Source organism: Aquarana catesbeiana, linkage group LG08 (assembly GCF_042186555.1).
Source record: "Aquarana catesbeiana isolate 2022-GZ linkage group LG08, ASM4218655v1, whole genome shotgun sequence".
NCBI lineage: Eukaryota > Metazoa > Chordata > Amphibia > Anura > Ranidae > Aquarana > Aquarana catesbeiana.
Genome location: NC_133331.1, coordinates 257,753,971 through 257,776,296, shown reverse-complemented (window position 1 = coordinate 257,776,296; position 22,326 = coordinate 257,753,971). Strand labels below are relative to the sequence as shown.

At 44.2% G+C, this 22,326-nt stretch overlaps 1 protein-coding gene across 2 annotated transcripts in view; it reads right to left on the bottom strand.

Moving 5' to 3' along the window:
• KDM2A (lysine demethylase 2A) overlaps positions 1-22,326 on the bottom strand; it is a 162,339-nt gene that overhangs the window by 90,733 nt on the left and 49,280 nt on the right. For both annotated transcript variants that reach the window (XM_073597085.1, XM_073597086.1), the window contains exons 8-12: positions 19,252-19,345; positions 16,170-16,323; positions 13,948-14,063; positions 9,508-9,634; positions 5,916-6,373 (exon numbers count right to left, since the gene is read on the bottom strand). In XM_073597085.1, the coding sequence (XP_073453186.1) occupies positions 5,916-6,373; positions 9,508-9,634; positions 13,948-14,063; positions 16,170-16,323; positions 19,252-19,345 (949 nt within the window). The remainder of the gene's footprint in view (positions 1-5,915; positions 6,374-9,507; positions 9,635-13,947; positions 14,064-16,169; positions 16,324-19,251; positions 19,346-22,326) is intronic.

Sequence of the window (22,326 nt, the reverse complement as noted above, 5' to 3'; positions counted from 1 at the left end):
AGTAAGGCCATACCACTGCTTTATAAGCCGGTCCCATAGTGTGAAAAATATAAGCATTGTTGACAAAACGTTATACAACTTCTTTGATTTATTTTCAACCATTGACAGTACAATAAACAAAAGCCAGTTGGTTGCTGCAGTGAACAAGACATTTTACTGACATTTTCCATATATTAGACAGAAAAAGAACAATCATCTGCGACAAAAACAAGCAATTCACTTAAATAAATGAAAACCCACTCCAGATTGGGCACTTTATTCCCATCTGCTAACCTTTCTGGAGCCCTCAGGCTGGTCACATGATGATGTACAATCTTCATTCTCCTCCTCAGTCTGGGTGATTGTCAATGATGCAGAGCGCAGTGGTGGTGTGATGACATCAGTGCCGTTCTCTGCAGCATTACATAGTGAATACAGGGCAGTGCTATGGTGACTTCTATGCTGGGGGTGGGTCCAAGACACCCTACACTCTCATATGTACAGTGAGGGGAAAAAAGAATTTGATCCCCTGCTGATTTTGTATGTTTACCCACAAACAAAGAAATGATCAGTCTATAATTTTAATGGTAAGTATATTTTAACAGTGAGAGCCAGAACACAAATATCCAGAAAAAACACATTTCAAAAGAGTTATAAATTGATCTGCATTTTAATGAGTAAAATAAGTATTTGACCCCTTCGCAAAACAGGACCTAGTACTTGGGGGCAAAACTCTTGCTGGCAATCACAGAGGTCAGACGTTTCTTGTAGTTGGCCACCAGGTTTGCACACATCTTAGAAGGGATTTTGTCCCACTCCTCTTTGCAGATCCTCTCCAGGTCATTAAGAGTTTGAGGCTGACTTTTGGTAACTTGAACCTTCAACTCCCTCCACATATTTTCTATGGGATTAAGGCCTGAAGACTAGCTAGGCCACTACAGGACCTTAATGTGCAAGGACCGGCTGAATTTCGATCCATGTGTGGCCCTGCCTGTTGGACAGAAGTCAATTGTTCTAATGACTTAGAGCCCATTGACATAGGGGCAACATGACTTCCAGCGCGACTTTGGGAGGCAACTTGGACACAACTGGAGTATGAATCACAGCGCGACTTGGGGCGACTTCAGCGCGACTTACAGCACGACTTGAAGTTGCCTCCAGGACAGGGAACTGAACATACCAGGCTCTTAGGTCTGGTATGGATGTTAAGGGGAACCTCCCTACGCAGAAAAAACGGCGTGGGGGGCCCCCCCAAAATCCATACCAGACCCTTATCCGAGCATGCAGCCCGGCCGGTCAGGAAAGGGGGTGGGGACGAGCGAGCGCCCCCCCCACCCTCTGAACCATACCATACCAGGCCACATGCCCTCAATATGGGGGGGTGGGTGCTTTGGGGAAGGGGGGCGCCCTGTGGCCCCCCACCCCAAAGCCCATTGCCCCCATGTTGATGAGGACAAGGGCCTCTTCCCGACAACCCTGGCCGTTGGTTGTCGGGGTCTGCGGGCGGGTGGCTTATCGGAATCCGGGAGCCCCCTTTAATAAGGGGGCCCTCAGATCCCGGCCCCCCACCCTATGTGAATGAGTATGGGGTACATCGTACCCCTACCCATTCACCAGAGGGGAAAAAAGTGTCAATAAAAAAACACTACAAAGGTTTTTAAAGTAATTTATTAGGCAGCTCTGGGGGGTCTCTTCCGACTTCTCTGCGCTCTCCGGCCTCTTCTCCCGCTCTCCTCCGCTATCTTCTGCTCTGTTGCTAGCGGTGGCCCGATCTTCTCTGTCGTCTTCTTCCCTCTTCTCTTCTTCCGATGTTGACACGACGTTCTCTCCCGCTGTAATGCCATGTACGTGGTGCGCAACGACTTATATAGGCATTGGGCGTGGTCATGGGTGATGTCACCCAGTGACCCCGCCCCTTATGACGTCACAGTCCCATCATGCCAAGGGGCGGGATGTAGTGTGTTTTTTTATTGACACTTTTTTCCCCCCAGGTGAATGGGTAGGGGTACGATGTACCCCATACTCGTTCACATAGGGTGGGGGACCGGGATCTGGGGGCCCCCTTATTAAAGGGGGGGCTCCCGGATTCCAATAAGCCCCCCACCCGCAGACCCCGACAACCAATGGCCAGGGTTGTCGGGAAGAGGCCCTTGGCCTCATCAACATGGGGACAAGGTGCTTTGGGGCACCCACCCCCCCATGTTGAGGGCATGCAGCCTGGTACGGTTCAGGAGGGGGGGAGGGGGGGGCTCGCTCGTCCCCACCCACTTTCCTGACCGGCCTAGCTGCGTGCTTGGATAAGGGTCTGGTATGGATTTTGGGGGGACCCCCTCGTTGTTTTTTCAGCATAGGGGGTTCCCCTTAAAATCCATACCAGACCTAAGGGCCTGGTATGCTCTTGGAGGGGAACCCATGCCGGTTTTTTATTTAAAATTTGGCATGGAGTTCCCCCTCATGATTCATACCAAACACATGTCAGTATTGCTTGTCACTCATTGGGAAAAAACACATTTTTCCTTTCCCAATGAGCGAGCCAGCTCGGCGCTGGCATATCGCGGTCACTCTTCCTGGGTAAATTCTTTTCTTTTTCCTGTAAATTTGCCTCAATATGAACGGGGATCCGACTTGGAGGTGACGTCCGTTGAAATCAATGGATACAAGTCGCCTAGAAGTCGGATTGAAGTAGTACAGGAACCTTTTCTGAAGTCGTAGCGACTGCAGTAGTGTGCATTAAGTCGCCTCAATTCATGTAGCGCGAATTGAGGCGACTAGGGGCGACTTGAAGTCGGATCCAAAGTTGCCCCTGTGTGAATGAAGTCTAACAGTATGTTGAACGAGCTTGTTGAAAAATGTTTCTTGATCAGCCAGCTGCTGATTAGTGTATTCTGACATTGGATCTCCCCGCTGTCAGGATACAATGTCCCAGTGAGGAAGATTCCTCCAAACACCTCCAGCATGTGGATGGAAGAACCTGTTCATCTTTATTGCATCCAGCCAGCTTTAGTCTTCTGAGTTCAGTGCCACCAGGTGTCATTTAGTCTGGAAGATTTTTTATTTTTAAACGCAGGCTGGGAGCCAAAAAAAAAAAAACCAGAAGATAGAGTCAAGATTTGCAAAGCTCCTTTGTACCACACTGAGAGCTATGGAGCTCCAGTCAAGCAACACTGGTAATAGTCTCAGATAATAATGAATTACATCCACACACTATAATCGGCATGACCTTAAAGTGTTACAAAAGCCAATTTCTTTTCTATCAAAATAACAAACGTGTTCTGCTTAGCTGCTCTGTGTCATGGGTTTTCACAGAGCACCCCCAAACCTCCTATAGACAAACATAGTGCGGCTCAGCCCCGCCCCCCCATTCCCTCTACTTACTGGATCTGATTGACATTTGCATCCGAGTTCTGTGAAGAGAGAGAACAGAACTGCTACTCTCAGGCACATTGCTGGAGCGAGATCGGGCTCAGGTATTTGAGGAGGGGATTAGGGGTAGGGGCTGGGGAGAGAATTGTTGATTATTCTTCTAATAGGAGTCATGCCGTGACTGGCGGCTCCTGCGCGGGAGTGACGTCACGCGACTCTGGCCAGTCAAAGAGCCGGAGTTTGCGGCCCAGGAAGGAAGAGGGGCGAAGATGGACGCTTCCTGCTAGTGGGGACAAGGGTGACATCGCGGGCTTCGGTTTCACGTAAGCGACACATAATAGGCTACTATGCGATGCATAGTAGTCCATTATGCTTTAACTTTGCAGGGAAATAAAGAGGAAGTAAAACCTACCAGGGTTTACTTCCTCTTTAATGCAGAGAATACATGAAGGTTAGAAAAAAACCTTTACAACCACTATTATTTATTACAGCAATATTATCATTATAAATTACACCAATAAATCATACAATGTGACCATATTAATACATGCAGACTTCAGGTAGATGGGCATCAAATAGACACAGCAAGCACCTATTGCAAGAAAAGACTTTAATAACTGTATGAATGAGCTCAATTCTATGCAGCGACATCCTCTGGCAAGCACAGTCATTTGTGTATTGCCGCAATGGCTTGTGTATCTAAATCCACAAACAAAAATGTAATAAAGGCTTACCAGTCCTAAGACATGGTGTGTGCAATATTATTCTTAAAAGGATTGTTCACCTTTACGAAAAACCTGCCTATGCAGGTAAGGGATATTTGTTGATTAAAACAAACTGTGCAGCTCTGACTAAAGATGAATAATACCCTTGTTATAGGTGTAGGCCATTTACATATGAAGCCTGACTGGAATACTCCCAGGGTGTGACCAAGTGAGGCCTAGTCATCACTGCTCACCTCCACCATCACAGAAGTGAGCTTTCTCCGATTCAAACCCCCTGACATGCTCTCTCTCCCCCCTGATGCAGTAGCTGAGCTCATCATGCGAGAGCTCCCTCCTGTGATGGTGGAGGATGATTAGGCCTCACTTAGCAACGTCCTGGGAGTATTGCAGTCATATTTCATAAGGTATGTAAATGGTTTACACCTCTAACAAGGGCAGGGGTCTCAAACTGGCAGCCCTCCAGTTGTTGCAGAACTACAAGTCCCATGAGGCATTGCAAGGCTGACAGTTACAAGCATGACTCCCACAGACAGAGGCATGATGGGAGTTGTAGTTCCGCAACAGCTGGAGGGCTGTCAGTTTGAGACCCCTGAACAAGGGCCTTATTCAACGTTAGTCAGAGCTGCCTAGTTTGTTTTTATCTATAGATGCCCCTTATCTGCATAGGGAGTTTTGTGGTAAAGGTGAACTATTTTTCCCTGGTGATTTAGAAATACACTTCCTGCCCTAGAATGACATAACAATCACTGTATACTTGGAGGATCAGCGTTGTCATACTAGGACAGGGACTAGTGACAACTACACTTTCCTCATCTTCATAACATGTAATTTGCAGAACTTATTTACATCAAAATCAGCCTCTCCTGACCTCACACAGAAGAAATGAAGCTGTTTTTTCTACACCAAACTAGTGGCCGGTGCAACTACAGACTCAAACAGCATTTGGGACACGGGTTGAGCAGATTCTGGATTCATCCATCAAAATTGGCTACCTATGGGAGGCTAAAACTAAAAAAATATTTCTAATTTTTAAGGCTTTGCTTTCCAATATATTCCAAGACATTTTTCAATAATCAGTCTGCCTGAATTCCTTTTTAATCTAATAACAAACAAAGACTATCAGTCATCTACCAGTAAAGGGTTTTCTTAATGTCATGCTAGCATAGAGACACATTAACACGAGACCAAAAACAAGAAAAGTGCTGCTCCAGGCTCCTTTCAAGGCTGAGCACGTATGTGGAGGCCTAAGCACTTGGTCACATGAGATCTGCTGAAGGGAAAGGTCATCCATTCTGAACTCTAATCTTCACATGACCCAAGACATAAATGCAGCACAGAAGGGTGAAGGGAGCACCATCTCCTCTAGGATAGTTTATTTTGGTCCTTTTATTACTTCTCATTTATCATTAAGTCTGATTGAACTCACCACACTGCATGTCCTCTAATCCTCCTACCACTACAATGAAGATGCAAATGTCATCACAACTCAATCACGTTGCAGATATCTATAAAAACCTCCCTCTGCCATCACCAAACTAAAGAAGCTCCAGTAAATTTTTACCATTATCCAACTATTAAACCATTATTTAATCAAGAGTCCCCTATATTCCTGGCACTGACACCTTTTTCTTGACTTTGGAGTTCCTACTACTATTACAGAAGAAATGGTACCAACCAAGAAATATCTCAATGTTTACTGGTTGCTAGAACATGTCACAATGCCCACAACTGAGAAAAATAAATACATAAATAAATCACGTGCCACCATAAGGATGAACCACAAAAATGTGCAAATCACAAAGAACAAATAGAATGTAGGATAGCAGAAAAGTATTTTTGAGCACTCACCCGGACATCTGCAAGAAGAGCTTCTGGATCTTGAATGCCATCAGGCAGGCACTTCCTGTGTGGGGGAAGAGATTCAAGCTTCTTAACAAGGCAGAGTAGGCCTTCAAGCTCAAACCATGTTAAACATGGCGGTGTGTTGGCTGGTGGTGAGGGAGGAGTAGGTGGAGGTGGCGTAAGAGGCTGATGTGCAGGGTGGAAGCTAGAAAGAAGTATCCTTTCCTCCCTGTGCTGACGCTCCCGCTCCCTCTGCCGCCGTTCCCTTTCTCTCCTCCTCTGAAGTTCCCGCTCAGCTTTCCTTCTGTCTCTGTCTCTTTTCCTTAAGCCCTCTTCTTCCTCCCAATCCTGATCTGAGGAGTCATCATATTCAGAGGATGAAGAAGAAGAGGGTGAAGATGAAGAGGAGGAAGATGAAGATGAGGAGGGTGTGTCTGGTCTCCGGCGGCCATTTAACTCCAAGTCTAAATTAGAAATAAGAAAAAGTCTGAAATTATTACAAACCTGATATTTATGTCAAAAGAAATGGAACTACAGGCTTTCAGTTCATAAAAAAGCTGAAATTTAATTTGGGAACCAGTCAGCGAAGTCGATTCTGGCACAGCGGAGACTCCAATTTAGCACTGGAGGGTGCCACTGTCCGAATATCACACACTGCAAGTCCTGGAACTAGCACCACCTCAAGGAGCTGAAGTGCTCTGCCAAGGGTCAATCCAAGACGACAGGTCCCTTTTGGTTGTTTTTCTTTTTTTGCCCTAGTACAGTTAGCTGTGGTATGGCAAAAATAACTTGCAGCAACAGCTGGTTGCAGAGCTGGGCCTGCAACCCTAAAGAAAGCTTTTAAAAAAGTGTCTCCAATTTTTCGGTCAGAAGAACCTTTTAATGAAAGAACATCTTCTTTAGGCACAGTAAGATGTTTAACCACTTGCCGACCGGCGCACGCCGATATACGTCGGCACAATGGCACCGGTGGTTGAATGGGCGTACCTGTACATCCCCTTCAGAGCCAGGGATAGCAGGCGCTTCCGCGTCACCGCGTACAGAGTGACCGTGCCCGCGGGACTGGAGGACTCGATGTCTGCCAGTCTCCCAGCGATCGTGTCACGGAGCCTCAGAACGAGGAAGTGCTCAGGCATGAGGCTTGTGTCATGACAGAGATCACCGCACCCTGTCATCGGGAGCGGTAATCGTTTTCATGTGACTTGAAGCCCATCCCCCCACAGTTAGAATCACTCCCTAGGACACACCTAACCCCTTCATCGGCCCCTAGTGGTTAACCCCTTCACTGCCAGTGTCATTTACACAGTAAGCAGTGCATTTTTATAGCACTGATCGCTGTATAAAGGACAATGGTCCCAAAATAGTGTTAAAAGTGTCCCATGTGTCTGCTATAGTGTCAGAGTCCCGATAAAAAAATCGCAGATCGCCGCCATTACTAATAAAAAAATAAAATAAAAATGCCATAAAACTATCCCCTATTTTGTAGACGCTATAACTTTTGCGCAAACCAATCAATATACGCTTAATGCCTTTTTGTTTTACCAAAAATATGTAGAAGAATACATATCGGCCTAAACTGAGGGAAAATTTATATTTATATAAATATATATATATATATTTATTTTGGGGGGGATTATTTATTATAGCAAAAAGTAAAAAATAATGCGTTTTTTTCAAAATTGTCGCTTTTTTTTTTTTGTTTATAGCGCAAAAAATAAAAACCGCAGAAATGATCAAATACGACCAAAAGAAAGCTCTATTTGTGGAAAAAAAAGGACGTCAATTTTATTTGGGTACAACGTCGCAGGACCAGGCAATTGTCATTTGAAGCGACGCAGTGCCGAATCGCAAAAAGTGCTCTGGTCAGGAAGGGGGGAAAACCTTCCGGGGCTGAAGCGGTTAAAGTAGTATTAAACCAAATGCAAACATTTATTATATTGCAGCTTACCAATTCTTATATGTAATAGCTGCATTGATTTTCTTTGTTAGGCTCTCTTTAGTTTCACATAGTGATCTTGCCAATATGTTTGTTGTTTTTCAACAGACCAAGCTGTTCTGAAGATGTAGCAGTTAGAGGGATGAGACAAACGATTTAAACCTTGAAAGGGGTGCTTACAAAGGTCATCTTTTAGTCATTAATGTAAAACCTTTAACTGTTGCGGTAACTGCTTAAAAAGGTGTTAACTAGAGTTTGGCTTCAATTTGTTGAGTGTATGAAATCTGCTAGTGCATCTTATACTCCCGTCGCCCAGACTGAGAATGCTGCCATCCAAAAGGTGTTTCTGCTGCTCTATTATCCAGAGTGTAGGCACTCTAATACAGGGAGTGGGTCACTGACCAGATCACCAGGTGAAAACAGGAGAGGAAAAAAAAATGCCTAAAAAGAAAACTAAGGCAGCCAATCTAATGATTGATAAGCTGCAATAAATTACATTTTAGATTTTGGGTTTAATACTGCTTTAAGACTGAGAAGAGTCTACTACTGGAACAGATGTTTCAAACACAATCCTGTTTTCCTTATAGTTTTTAACATATAAACACATACTAACCAGTTTACACATAAGTGTAAAGAAAGTAAGCGATATTAATGTCTGATACTTGCTGTCTGACTACAGCTACAGTCAAAGGATACAGGGATACCCCATCTTACAAGTCCATGTCACTGGTCTCTCTATAGGGCCCAGGCTTTGCCTGTCATGGTAGGTATACCCCTGAAGCTGTCTTGGTTCCATAGGAATGGACCACATCCCAGACTTGTAATGCACCCTGCAGCTAATTACACACATTGCCCCGAGTACCAAAGTGAGCGCCCATGCAGGATCTCAGTGTCTGAAGATACATTACAGGCTGTCCCCTTAGTGTGAGGTCTGGGTACGGCTTCCAAGACTTTACCAAAGTTGTACCGACCCTGATGCACCGCTTCTAAGCTGTTTTATATGAAAGTGAGGAGTTTATTGAAGAATCAGAAGATAAAATAATAAACTAGTTGTGTGAAAAGGGTCTTCTCAAGAAGGGAGAAGAGGATCCCTCACCTTAGAACACGAGCAAATAACTGAAGACTTACGGCATGGGATAGGGTTAAAGGTTGGGTGTCCTCAAAAGCTTGTAGGTATCCAGTCACCTAAAGGTACCGGCCTATAACCCAGGGTCCATGAATATCTAGTCTGTGAGATGTATAGAGATATAGATATATATCTCCTGACGCTGTAGCCCAAGTGGCCTTACTCAACAGAGTGAGTCTGAAGAGACCAGGTTAAGCACCGAGGCATTGTCTTGGCTCTGAGCCTGGAAAGCACTTGGTAGCTAACTTTTACCAGTACACAGAGGTTTGGAAAGCTCCACAATGTAGAGTCCAGTGCCCAAAAGTCACATTCCAAGCTAGCCCTGCATGTCCTGTCCACTGGAGTCCATGTACAATGCTTTCAGATAATTTTTAGGAAGGACCAGTCTGGATAGCCATTACGTAGAGATCAACTTAAGCAGAGATGTAGTGAAGAATCTTGGATGACCCAAGAAGAAGTACACAGTATGAGTTACTCCCATTGTATGCGTTTTCTTGGCATTTGTACCCATTACCAAGAAGTAAGAAGACACTCACCCATACTCAGCGACTCCCTCTGAAAGTCCTTGGTGAGGTGCGATTGTTTGGTCATGCAGTAGACATATCTCTCCAGCACATACCAGCACATCTCATAGTAGAATGGGTAGCGAAACTTTGTGGGGACCTGACAGGTAGAAAACAGGGAACATTTATTAGTTGCTACAATGCAGGACTTGCGTATGCAAAAAATATTCAAATTAAAGAACAATACCTGCTGAGAAAAAAAAGTGAAATTGCTTTATTACACAGAATGTATTTTGGTAAAGTCTCACCCACTGTATTATTACAGCTTCACAGTGTCTTTGCTGTACTGTTTCAGTATGAAAGAGGTCATCAGAAAGAGGAATATATATAACATACCATGAACATGGCTGACCTGGAGTACCAATAGTGTGGTTGTGGGCAATAATTATAGGAAAATGTAACCTTCTACGAAAGAAGGAAAAGCTTCAGAAAAAATGTTATATAACATGGCATGTCAATGTCTATAATACTCACCAGGTTCTAATGGATCATACAGCCTTTGCAGACACGCATCAATGGTCAGTATGATTTTAATATACAGCTTGTGTTCAGAGGAAGTGGTTTGCATGACACTGGCCAACATTCAACCAATGTTAGTAGCAGAAAGGAGCCGTTTTGAGGAAATCTCTGGATTGAGGCGAATATTGCAGCAAACAATTTTTGTTAGTTTTTCCCCAAGTTTATTCATTTTAACCGAGAGCTCCATTTTAATAACCCAGTGGCTGAGGTTTTCAGTCACAGACCTGACATTTAATAATGCCCTTTACCCAGAAATAAGGATTTTTGACTTGCCTATAAAATTCCATATTTTGGGAGTACAGTACAGGACACAGGGTGAAGTTTCATTGACCATGGGTTATAGGCACCGTCAGGTGATTGAGCACTCACAAGATTTTCTGGGTGCCCCCACCCCCATGTCTAGAATCAGGCCCAAGCATTTCAGGCAAAGAGGTTAGAGAACAGATTTTGGAAGTTGATCACCCAACCAAAGCAGCCTGAAGCATCTGAATTGTCCAGTGGATGTTTGCAGATAGCTCAAAGGAAGAGGAGTCCTTTAGAAGAAGGTCATATAGATCAGTGTTTCTCAACTCCACAAAGCACCCCAACAGGTCATGTTTTCAGGATCTCCCTCAGATGAAAACAGCTGTGGTAATTACTAAGGCAGTAAAACTGATCAAATCACCTGTGCAAAATAATGGAAAGCCTGAAAACATGACCTGTTGGGGCGCCTTGAGGAGTGGAGTTGAGAAACACTGGTATAGATGACCTGAATACCCAGAGTTTTAGAAAGGCATGAAGAAGTGCAAGGAACATTGTGATTACTCTAGGAGCAGAGGATAGCCCAAATGACAACTGGAAATTGTCTCCTAATTCAGAGAAACCGCAGATGAAGTGAATGAATAGGCAGGTAAACATCTTGGGTGTCTATGGATGCCTAGTATTCCTCATCCCAGTGAGGCAATAACTGATTTTGCAAATTCCATAGAAAATTTTGGAATTTGAAGGTATTTGTTTAGGGATTTTAGGTCCAGGATAGGACGAAAACCCCTGTTGGTCTTTGGTACCGTGAACAGATTTGAATAGAATCCTTTAAACCTGTCCTCTAGAGATAATGGCACAACTACTTCCTGGGACAGGAGATCATTCAGGGCATTCTGCAAATCCAAACTGTCCTTGGGCAGATTTTGGCTGATTTGAGAGGGTAGAGTTTTGAACTTGATTTTTTACCCCTTTGAAATCACCGAACTCACAGGTCTGGAACATCTGTGAACCAGAGATAAGCAAACTGTAACAGATGTCCCACTACTCTTAGGAGAAGGATTACTTAAAGCGGGAGTCCGGCGACCAATCTTTTTTTTAGGTCATTGAGACACTTTGCTAATCCCAAAATAATACTCACAGTTTGGGTGTAATATTTCCACCTCTGTCTGTTTTCGTACTGAATAATAACTTAAAAAATGTGATGCTGGCTGTTTCCATCTTGCTTGTGGGCATGTGAAGCCCACAAGCATTGATTTCCTGGATGCGGTGAATGCTGTTCATTCACAGCTTGTTCACACGCATGATCATTGTTTCCACACTGAATCCTAGGAAGCCTGACACTAAGCTCCCAGGAGACAGTGCGGCGCCGGGGAAAGGCAATAAACATGCCTACTCCCATGGGAGGAGAGACAGGAAGTGCCACAATAAAGTACAATATAAAGGTAATTACAGCGATAAAAAAAAAATTTCGTGCAGCATTTAAACATCTATGCAATTAACTGAAGGGGGTAAGATTAAGTTAAAAATTTGAGTGGAACCCGCTTTAAACAACCCGGTGGTGACCATTCTGTAATGAAGTCCACATAGCAAAAGAGTGGGAGGAAACTTCTGAGTTTTAACCACTTCCCGTCCGCCATATAGCAGAATGACAGCCGAAAAGTGGTTTCATTATCCTGACTGGGTGTCATATGATATCCAGCAGGATAAGCCGTGATCGCGTGCCGGCGGGGGCACTCAGTGTGGCGATCTATTGTGTGGTGTCAGTCTGACACACGCATCTCCGATCGAAGTAAAGAGCCTCTGACGGAGGTTCTTTACCACGTGATCAGCTCTATCTAATCACAGCTGATCATAGTGTAAACAGGAAAAGCCGTGTATTGGCTTTTCTTCTACTTGCACTGACAGACGAGCGAGTAGAGGAGAGCGCTCTCCTGACGGGGGGGGGGGGGGGCAGCTGGACGGGGGGACGGGGGTGTGCTATGCCCATCAGTGCCATCTATCGGTGCCGTGCCCATCAGTGCCATCTATCGGTGCCGTGCCCATCAGTGCCATCTATCGGTGCCGTGCCCATCAGTGCTGCCAATCAGTGCCCGTTAGTGCAGCCTCATCAGTGCCCATCACTAAGGGCCCTTTCACACTGGGGCGGTTTGCAGGCGCTATTGCGCTAATAATAGTGCCTGCAAACTGACCCGAAAGTGCCGCTGGGCTTTCACACTGGAGCGATGCGCTGGCAGGACGGTAAAAAAAGTCCTGCTAGCAGCATCTTCGGAGCGGTGAAGGAGCGGAGTGTATACCGCTCCTTCACTGCTCCTGCCCATTGAAATCAATGGGACAGCGCGGCTATACCGCCGGCAAAGCGCCTCTGCAGAGGCGCTTTGCGGAGGTATTTAACCCTTTCTCGGCCGCTAGCGGGGCGAGACCCTTTCTCGGCCGCTAGCGGGGCGAGACCCTTTCTCGCCCCGCTAGCGGCCGCATACCGACGGTAAAACGCCGCTAATAATAGCGGCGTTTTACCGCCGACGCCGCCCCCAGTGTGAAAGGGCTCTAAGGAGAAGACTTACTTATTTACAAAGTTGTGTAACAAAAACTAAGAAAACATTTTTTTTTTCAAAATTTCCGGTCTATTTTTATTCGTAGCGCAAAAAATAAAAACTCCAAGAGGTAATCAAATACCACCAAAAGAAAGCTCCATTTGTGGGAAAAAAAGTTTGGGTACAGCGTCGCATGACCGTACAATTGTCATTCAAAACGTGACAGCGCTGAAAGCTGAAAATTGGTCTGGGCAGGAAGGTGTATAATTGCCCGGTATTGAAGTGGTTAAAAAAGGCTTTAGGCAGAAGTAGCGGTAAAGTAAGTGACCTGTGGTGTGATGCAACACCTGGTCATCCACCCGAAATTAAGCTCTGAGTGTTTGGATTTTGGCACCAAGCTTGACACAGTAAAATAAATACATTTCAAACAGAGTCCTGGTTTCCTGATAGATTAAATGCATACTGTTCAGAATTGTGGGGCTACAGTAACAGTCATAGATACAGGGTTGCCCTGTCTTACATGTCCATGATGCTGGTCCCTATGTAGGGTCCATGCTTTGTCTATCACAGTGGGAATAACCCTGAAAATGTCTTCAGGGTCTGAGTTTCATCCATAGGAATGGACTGCAGCCATGGACCTGTATAGCACCCTGTGGCTAGCTACATATATTGCACAGAGTGCAAAGGTAAGGGACGACGCAGGATCCAGTGCCTGAATAAAAATTACTGGCCATTCCCACAGCATTGGGTCTGGGTACCATTCCCGAGGTTGAAATGTGAAAAGTTGATTGAAAACGTAAATGAAAAAGCCAAAAGAAAAATAATAAACTAAGCGATGAGTGCTTTCTTCATCACCTTCAGAAACTTGCAAACAAGCTTGCTAGTGTTCAATAATCTGAAGGTACCAGTCTATAACCCTGGGTCTATGAACATTCAGCCTGTGTACTGTACAATTAGGATACAATTTCTCTTTTTAGGAAGGTTTTTTGCCCGTTGCAAATATAAAATTCTACTGCCATCATCCCAGTGCAAGAAAAAAAAAACAATGAAAAATGGAGAGGAAGGATCTGATTGGTTGCTATGGCAACTCAGAGCCAAAATTACAAAGCCTTTTACTCACTCTTGTTCTGTCTTCAACGCTGTATATCCGAAGCTGCGTGGGGATGTTGAAACTATGTAGAAAATTCCCTCCAAAAACCAGAGTGTCCTGAGGAGTGTATACTGCATGGATCCAACCTATAAATACGCAATCAAAAGTCAGTGTGGCAAAGTTACGCATGTTACATTTATCTTGTCTGTAGGAGTATGTATTAAACACATATAAACATCTGCAGGGCTCAGTGACTCTTTTACACACTTGCCACTGACAGAAGTGCTACGGTCATGTCTGTGCACAATAGGGTTTTGTTGTAATTTTATTTTTGCATGTGCAGCATGACCGAACCGACTAAACATATATTTTCTTCCAACAGCCATCTGTGATGAACAATTCTTTTATTATCCTCAGTAGGCTATTGCAGGCTGCCCATACCAGCAAGACCGGGCCCCCTCTGTAACCCCAACATTTTTTTGTAAATACCAGTTGATCCTGTCAGAAGAAAAATTGGAATTGCCTTTCATATTGAGACAATGCTTTTCCTTCTGCAGTGAAATCACTGTAACACAATCACCCCTGCTGCTTTAATGCTGGAAAAGTTACTAACTTTCAGGGGATAACTGCGCTTCCCATTCCACTGCACTCTCTGCAGAATCTTAGACACTGTAAAAGCACTGCTCAGTCCCTCCAATGCTTTCACCCCTCACTCCAAGGTGCATGAGAAATCCAGCTTCTCAGCAGCATTTACCATAAATATACAGATACACATTAAAAAAGGTCAAAGGTCTAATGCCTGTCAATCACTCTGGCAGGATTAAAGCATTTGTGAACCCCAAAAAAAAGGAAGGAAGAAGGAGGATCCTGCTCTTTTAAAGCATTTTTGACAGCACAGAGCTTATGCTGTGTCATTTGGCCCCCTGTAACACCTGAAATATCTGGCTGATCCTGCCAGTTTCTGCCCTCCCCTATGTAAACTGACTACGGTTCATCATGGCTGCTGAGCCCTGACACCATGGTCAGCTTACGTGCCTCCGTCATCCGCAGCTCTCCTGTCCTCTCCCCCATCCCTGCCTATCGACCCCTGTGTCACCCCCCGCTGCAGAAATAATATGATTTACTTTATATAATCCGCTCAGTCTCCTAAGGATATGTCGTGTGTGTGTGTTGTATATAAAAAAAAAAAATCTGTATACAATGTAGGGGATCAGACTCAATGCAGGGACAAACTCACAGTTTCTTTAGGAAAACATCATTTTTAATCCACAGGAAATTCCTGATCGGCGGTCAAGTGACCCGTCGGCTCTCTCCTCCCTCCAGACTGATGTCAGCGGGGGGAATCTCAGCCCCTCCCGCTGCATCTGTCAGACGAGGAGAGAGCCGGAGGGTCACGTGACCACCAATCAGCACTCACAAATAAGGTATTGTAGCGGGGTGCCTGTGAAACAGATTAAAATTACAGGAAAAGTGATTGATGGGATATATGTTCTTCCACAGATTCTTAGATCTGCAATCTAAGATAATACCAGCAAAGACTTCAGGGTAAAGAAGGATAGTTCTTTACCCTGTATAGGTAAAGTCTGTTCCGGGGCAGGTTTTATTGGGGGTCTGATAGAGATCTGGGTGGGACAGACTCCCAAGTCCGTGGACCGCAGTTTAATGTTTTCTTTTCAGGTCCTGATTAAGGTAGCTGGTCCTAGCTCTCAGGGAGAGAGTGTGTGTCTCCATGTGAGGAGACAACTAGGAGCATGGCTGCTTATTCCCTCACTTTGAAAACAAAGTATTTGCGTTTGTAAGGACACTTACTACAAAACCAAGGACTGGTCAGACTACGGACACAGTAAGGCCCCATACACACTATTAGATTTTCTGCAGGTTTTTGTCTTTAGATTTACCAAAACCATGTAGTGCAAGTGCCTGCCTGATTGCATACAAATTGAAACTCTTAAGGTTTGACCTCATATTATATGGTTTTGGTAAATCTGAAGACAAAAATCTGCAGAAAATCTAATGGTGTGTATGGGGCCTAAGGCTCGGTAGAGCAGAAGTTTATTTTTGTTTGATGGCAAGATGCCCTTTTTCTTCTGTTTGGGAATATCCTGTGGATTAAACATGATGTTTTCCTAATGAAAACATCATCTTGTCTGTATATGCAGAACGTATTTTCCATTTACAATCTGATACGTGGACCAGGGAGAAACAGATTTATCTGAACACACCGCTACCCTTGGATCACTGCGCAACGGTACCTGAAGGAATAACAAAGGTGTAGCCTTGTTTTAATTCCACACGCTGGCATTCATTGACTTTGTCACCCAGGAAGATATCGCCTTGTTTCCCCGACAACAGCCAATTCTCATACATTTCCAGATTTTTGTCTGTAGGAGGTATTAGCCAGAAAACCTAGAGAAGACATTATCAAATCACACACATTATGCTTCAAAGCTAGCAGCAGGCAACTGTACAGTTTTTTTTTTTTTTACATTTAATCTGTTTACTCTTGTGCCTTCCCTGGTTTCCAACAAACTCTCCATCAATAAGTTTATGATATTTTTAAATAGAAACTTTCCTTTTTTTAAATTAAATACCTGATTTTAGACTCTGACATCATCACTGGGCCTATGTGGATCTCTGTGCAGTGCTGGCAGATTACTGCTGGTGGGAGAAAACATCACAGCCCCCTACCTCATTACTCCTCTAAAGAACCCGCAACCCTGAAGTAAGCAGAAGGCTAGCTCTTGGGAGGACTTACAAAAATACCTTGCTGGATAGAGGTCAGTCTGGAGTGCGTATTTCCAAACAGCCTGCATGTGCATGCCTTAGGTAATGCCCAAAAGTGATGCTGAGCCACCATGTCCAAAGAATAAAAAGGGCAGGCTATGGACAGTAAGGCTGGGCTATATAAAGCTGGTCATCCTCCAGACAGGAAAATAAGTATCTACAAGTACAGAAGTACTACTACAAGCAAGAAGATTACAGTGTGCAGTAAAATCAGAGTAAGCAAGTTCAGTACAGGAGGGGAGCATTTAAAAGACTTCATGTAAGGCTGGAGTTAAAGCCCAAGTCCAGGTTTTGCATTACTTTTAATAGTTCTTTTTAGTCAAGTTGGCCCAAATAAACAATTTCCACCACTAAGAAATGTGGATGCAGCTGTTTTACCCATAAAATCCTTTACTTGGGAGTACAACATGGACTCAGAGACCCCGCCCCTTCTTTGTGCTTCAAAACCTGAAGCCTTGCCAAACAGAGGGGTTATGCTTAGGAGGGGGAATGCCTGTTTTTTTTGCCAGTGTTCAATCACCTGAAAGTGGCAGCATAACCTATCAGCATGGATATGAAAATGTTCTGTGTCCTGTGATGTAAATAGTGCATCCGGAAAGTATTCACAGCACTTCACTTTTTCCACATTTTGTTATCCTACAGCCTTATTCCAAAATTGATTAAATTCATTATTTTCCTCAAAATTCTACAAACAATACCCCTTAATGACTAAGTGAAAGAAGTTTGTTTGAAATCTTTGCAAATTTATTAAAAATAAAAAAACGGGAAAAAAAAAGAAAATTCCCATGTACATAAGTATTCACAGCCTTTGCTCAATACTTTGTTGAAGCACCTTTGGCACTAATTACAGCCTCAAGTCTTTTTGAGTATGATGCTACAAGCTTGGCACACCTATTTTTGGGCAGTTTCTCTCATTCTTCTTTGCAGGACCTCTCAAGATCCTTTAGGCTGGATGGGGAGCATCAATGGACAGCCATTTCCAGATCTCTCCAGAGATGTTCAATAGGGTTCAAGTCTGGGCTCTGGCTGGGCCACTCAAGGACAGAGTTGTCCAGTGGCCACTCCTTTGTTATCTTGGCTGTGTGCTTAGAGTCACTGTCCTGTAGGAAGATGAACCTTCGCCCAGTCTGAGGTCTAGAGCGCTCTGGAGCAGGTTTTCATCAAGGATGTCCTTGTACATTGCTGCGTTCATCCTTCCCTCGATCCTGACTAGTCTCCCAGTTTCTGGCGCTAAAAAACATACCCAAAGCATGATGCTGCCACCACCATGCTTCACTGTAGAGATGGTATTGGCCAGGTGATGAGCATTGCCTGGTTTCCTCCAGACATGATGCTTGCCATTAAGGCCAAAGAGTTCAATCTTTGTTTCTTCAGACCAGAGAATTTTGTTTCTCATGGTCTGAGTGTCCTTTAGGTCCTTTTGGTGAACTCCAGGCAGACTGTCATGTGCCTTTTACTGTGGAGTGGCTTCTGTCTGGCCACTCTACCATACAGGCCTGATTGGTGGAGTGCTGCGGAGATAGTTTTTCTTTTGGAAGTTTCTTTTCTCTCCACAGAAAAACGCTGGAGCTCTGTCAGAGTGACCATCAGGTTCTTGGTCACCTCCCTCACTAAGGCCCTTCTCCCCGATTGCTCATTTTGGCTGGGCGGCCCGCTCTAGGAAGACTCCTGGTGGTTTCAAACTTCTTCCATTTACAGATGATGGAAGCCACTGTGGTCATGGGGACCTTCAATGCTGCAGACATTTTTTCTGTACCCTTCCCCAGATCTGTGCCTTGATACAATCCTGTCTGAGGTCTACAAACAATTCCTTGGACTACGTGGCTTGGTTTGTGCTCTGACATGCACTGTTAACTGTGGGGCATTATATAGACAGGTGTGTGTCTTTTCAAATCATGTCCAATCAACTGAATTTATCACAGGAGGACTCCAATCAAGTTGTAGAAACATCTCAAGGATGATCAGTGGAAACGGGATGCAGCTGAGCCCAATTGTGAGTGTCTTGGCAAAAGCTGTGAATACTTATGTACATGGGATTTTTTTGTGCTTATTTTTTTTTAAATACATTGGCAAACTAACTTCTTTCAAGTTGTCATTATGGAGTATTGTTTGTAGAATATTGAGGAAATAATGAACTTAATCCATTTTGGAAAAAGGCTGTAACATAACAAAATGTGGAAAAAGTGAAACGCTGTGAATACTTTCCGGATGAACTGTAATAAAGAAAATACAAGGCTTCCTGTGAATGGCTAAACAGGACAGGACGTTACTATACTGCTGCCGGAACACAGTGCTGTATACTGTATGTAGCGGAGGCTACATACAGTTTACACAGCGCTGATAGCAGCCACAACAAATTAGCAAAATAAATGGCTTGCTTGGGCAAGCATGAAAAAAAAATAAAAAAAATAAATAAAACTGCCATATCAAATCCACCCATTTAAATTGTAGATTGCTTTAAGGTAAGCCCTATGGCTTCAGGTTAAACATCTGGACATAGATAGATTCTTCCTTAAGAACTGTACAAACATTTTCATTAGGTATCTTTACCTTGCCGCCTCTGAGAATGTGGTACCATACAGATGTGCCACCAAAGTCCACATGGAAATCGGTGTAACAGCCCCGTACACTCATAAGGCAGTATCTATAAAGAGAGATAAAAGGAGGCATTGCTCTATGATACAATGCAAATGCATAAAACACCAGAGTTGCATAACTAGATGGTTAAAGCATTAACTGTGGCCTCAGAAGCTCCCCCCTTTCATGCCTTACCCCAGTGTGTATGTTATGCCGTTATTTTAATATGCTTGCCTTTCTCAGTTGTCTTCTGGCTAGCCATGTAATACACTGGGTTCTCCTCTTGCCACTTTTCCCAACAGTAAGTGGTGCATAGAGATTCAGAGCACAACGCTGGCATCCACACCACATTCTGCATGCATACATGGTGAACGCAAGGCACCTTGGTGATGCCCCCTTGGAGGTCAGGTCCAAGGCACCCTGCATTCACATTATTGTCTTCAGTCTTCTGAGTTGAGTGATGTTGGACATCACTCAATCTGTAAGTCTGATGACACTTTTTGGTGAAATAGAAGTACTTGTGGGGACAGCAATGGACTGAAGAGGAGACAATATTTTTTAAACATAGCTGGGGACTAAAATGTATTAAAAAAATATATATACCCCACAGCTGAGCTATGGTTTAGACTCAAACTACCAAACGCGCAGGTGTATTGCAGTAAAGTGCAATTATCACTTTATAGCAGGCAATATTGTGAAATAATGGAGATTATGGATAATTTATTATGTCCGTTTATTCAAAATAAAATAACCTGTTAGGCCTTGTGTCAAGGGGTTTTATTTACTTGAGAAATGCTTTACTCCCTGGCAAAAGCAGCTGAAGCAGGTTAACTGCACCTGCAATGAATTCTGAATGATCTCAGAAGCATCTCAAACTGAAGTCAAATGCACTTATTTGCCAATTAAAAATCTGTCAAACTGGCTGTGAAAACATTTTGTGGCCATTGCTACATCAGTACTAAAAAAAATAAAACATTGTACATTTAAGTGTTACATGAACTGAGTTCTATGGAGTTGGAAAAATTAGATACAACAGAGGAAACCAGAGGGGAAAAATAGGATTTTTTACAACAGCTTACCTGTAAAATCCTTTTCTTTCGAAGGACATCACGGGACACAGAGCCACAGTAATTACTGATGGGTTATATAGGTATCACTGGTGATTGGACACTGGCACACCCTATCAGGAAGTTCAACCCCCTATATAATCCCTCCCCCTTGCAGGGATACCTCAGTTTTGTAGCCAAGCAATATAGTGTATTAGAAGAGGGGCGGGACCTCTGTGTCCCGTGATGTCCTTCGAAAGAAAAGGATTTTACAGGTAAGCTGTTTTAAAAAATCCTATTTTCTTTCTCGAACATCACGGGACACAGAACCACAGTAATTACTGATGGGATGTCCCAGAGCAATGCTACCTGAGGGGGGGGAACCACGACCAAGTAGGGTGTAATCAGACCTGAGGACCCTGTACTGCTGCCTGCAGCACACTACGCCCAAAGGCGATATCCTCATGCCTTCTCACATCCACCTGATAGAATCTGGTGAATGTATGAACTGAAGACCAGGTTGCGGCCTTGCAGATTTGAGCCATAGAGGCCCGGTGATGCACTGCCCAAGAAGCACCAATAGCCCTTGTGGAATGTGCCCTGATCTGAAACAGAGGAATCTTCTGTTTCAAACCGTAAGCTTGAATGATCAACTGTCGAATCCATTTAGAAATGGTAGCTTTTGACGCTGTCTGTCCTCTATTGGGACCCTCTGGCAACACAAACAAAACATCCGTCTTGCGGATCTGAGTAGTTGCCCCTAGATAGGCCTTAACTGCTCTTACTACATCCAACGAATGTAGAGATCTCTCTTCCGGAGAACAGGGATCTGGAAAAAAGGAAGGTAGAACAATGTCTTGGTTTAAATGAAAATCAGAAACCACCTTCGGTAAAAAACTAGGATGAGGGCGTAGTACCACTCTATCCTTGTGTATAATCAAATAAGGCTCCTTACAGGAAAGAGCTGCTAATTCTGATACTCTTCTAGCAGAAGAGATGGCCACCAGAAAAATTAATTTCCTTGTCAACAAGACCAAAGGAATCTGACTTATTGGTTCAAAAGGCTGTTTCTGTAACACAGCCAGGACCAAGTTCAAGTCCCAGGGGTTTAGGGGCGCTTTAACCGGAGGATTAAGACGCATCACCCCCTGCATAAAGTTTCGGACCAAAGAATGCGAAGCAAGTGGCCGCTGAAATAATACTGATAAAGCAGAAACCTGGCCCTTGATGGTACTCAAGGCCACCTTCATCTCTAATCCCATCTGTAGAAAATCAAGGATTCTACCTATGACATATTTCCTGGGATGCCAACCTCTGGATTCACACCAGGTTATATAAGCCTTCCAGACTCTATGATAAATCATCCTGGAAGCTGGCTTCCTTGCATTAATCAAGGTAGATATGACAGGACCTGAGAGCCCACGACTCTTCAGAACGTGGGTCTCAATAGCCAAACCGTCAAATTTAGCGTTTGTAAGGCAGGATGGAACACTGGACCCTGAGATAACAGGTCTGGGCGTACCGGTAGGGTCCACGGGGAACCCACCGTCATCCTTACTATTTCTGCATACCAAGTCCTTCTGGGCCAAGCGGGGGCCACCAGAAGTACCGACTTCCTTTCCTGCCTGATCCTGCGAAGGAGTCGTGGTAGTAGCAGAATAGGCGGGAATGCGTAAATCAGTGAGAACCGATGCCACGGAATCACCAACGCATCCGTCCCGCATGCAAGAGGATCTTTTGTCCTTGCCACAAATCTGTCTATCTTTTTGTTGAATCGGGATGCAAAGAGATCTACATCTGGAACCCCCCATCTTTGGCATATGGCCCAAAAGACGTCGGGATGCAGAGACCATTCCCCTGGAAGTAACTGCTGGCGACTTAGATAGTCCGCCTGCCAATTCTCTATTCCCGGGATGAAAACTGCCGATATGCATGGCACATGCATCTCTGCCCAGACTAAGATCTGGTTCACCTCCTTTTGAGCAGCTCGGCTCCGGGTGCC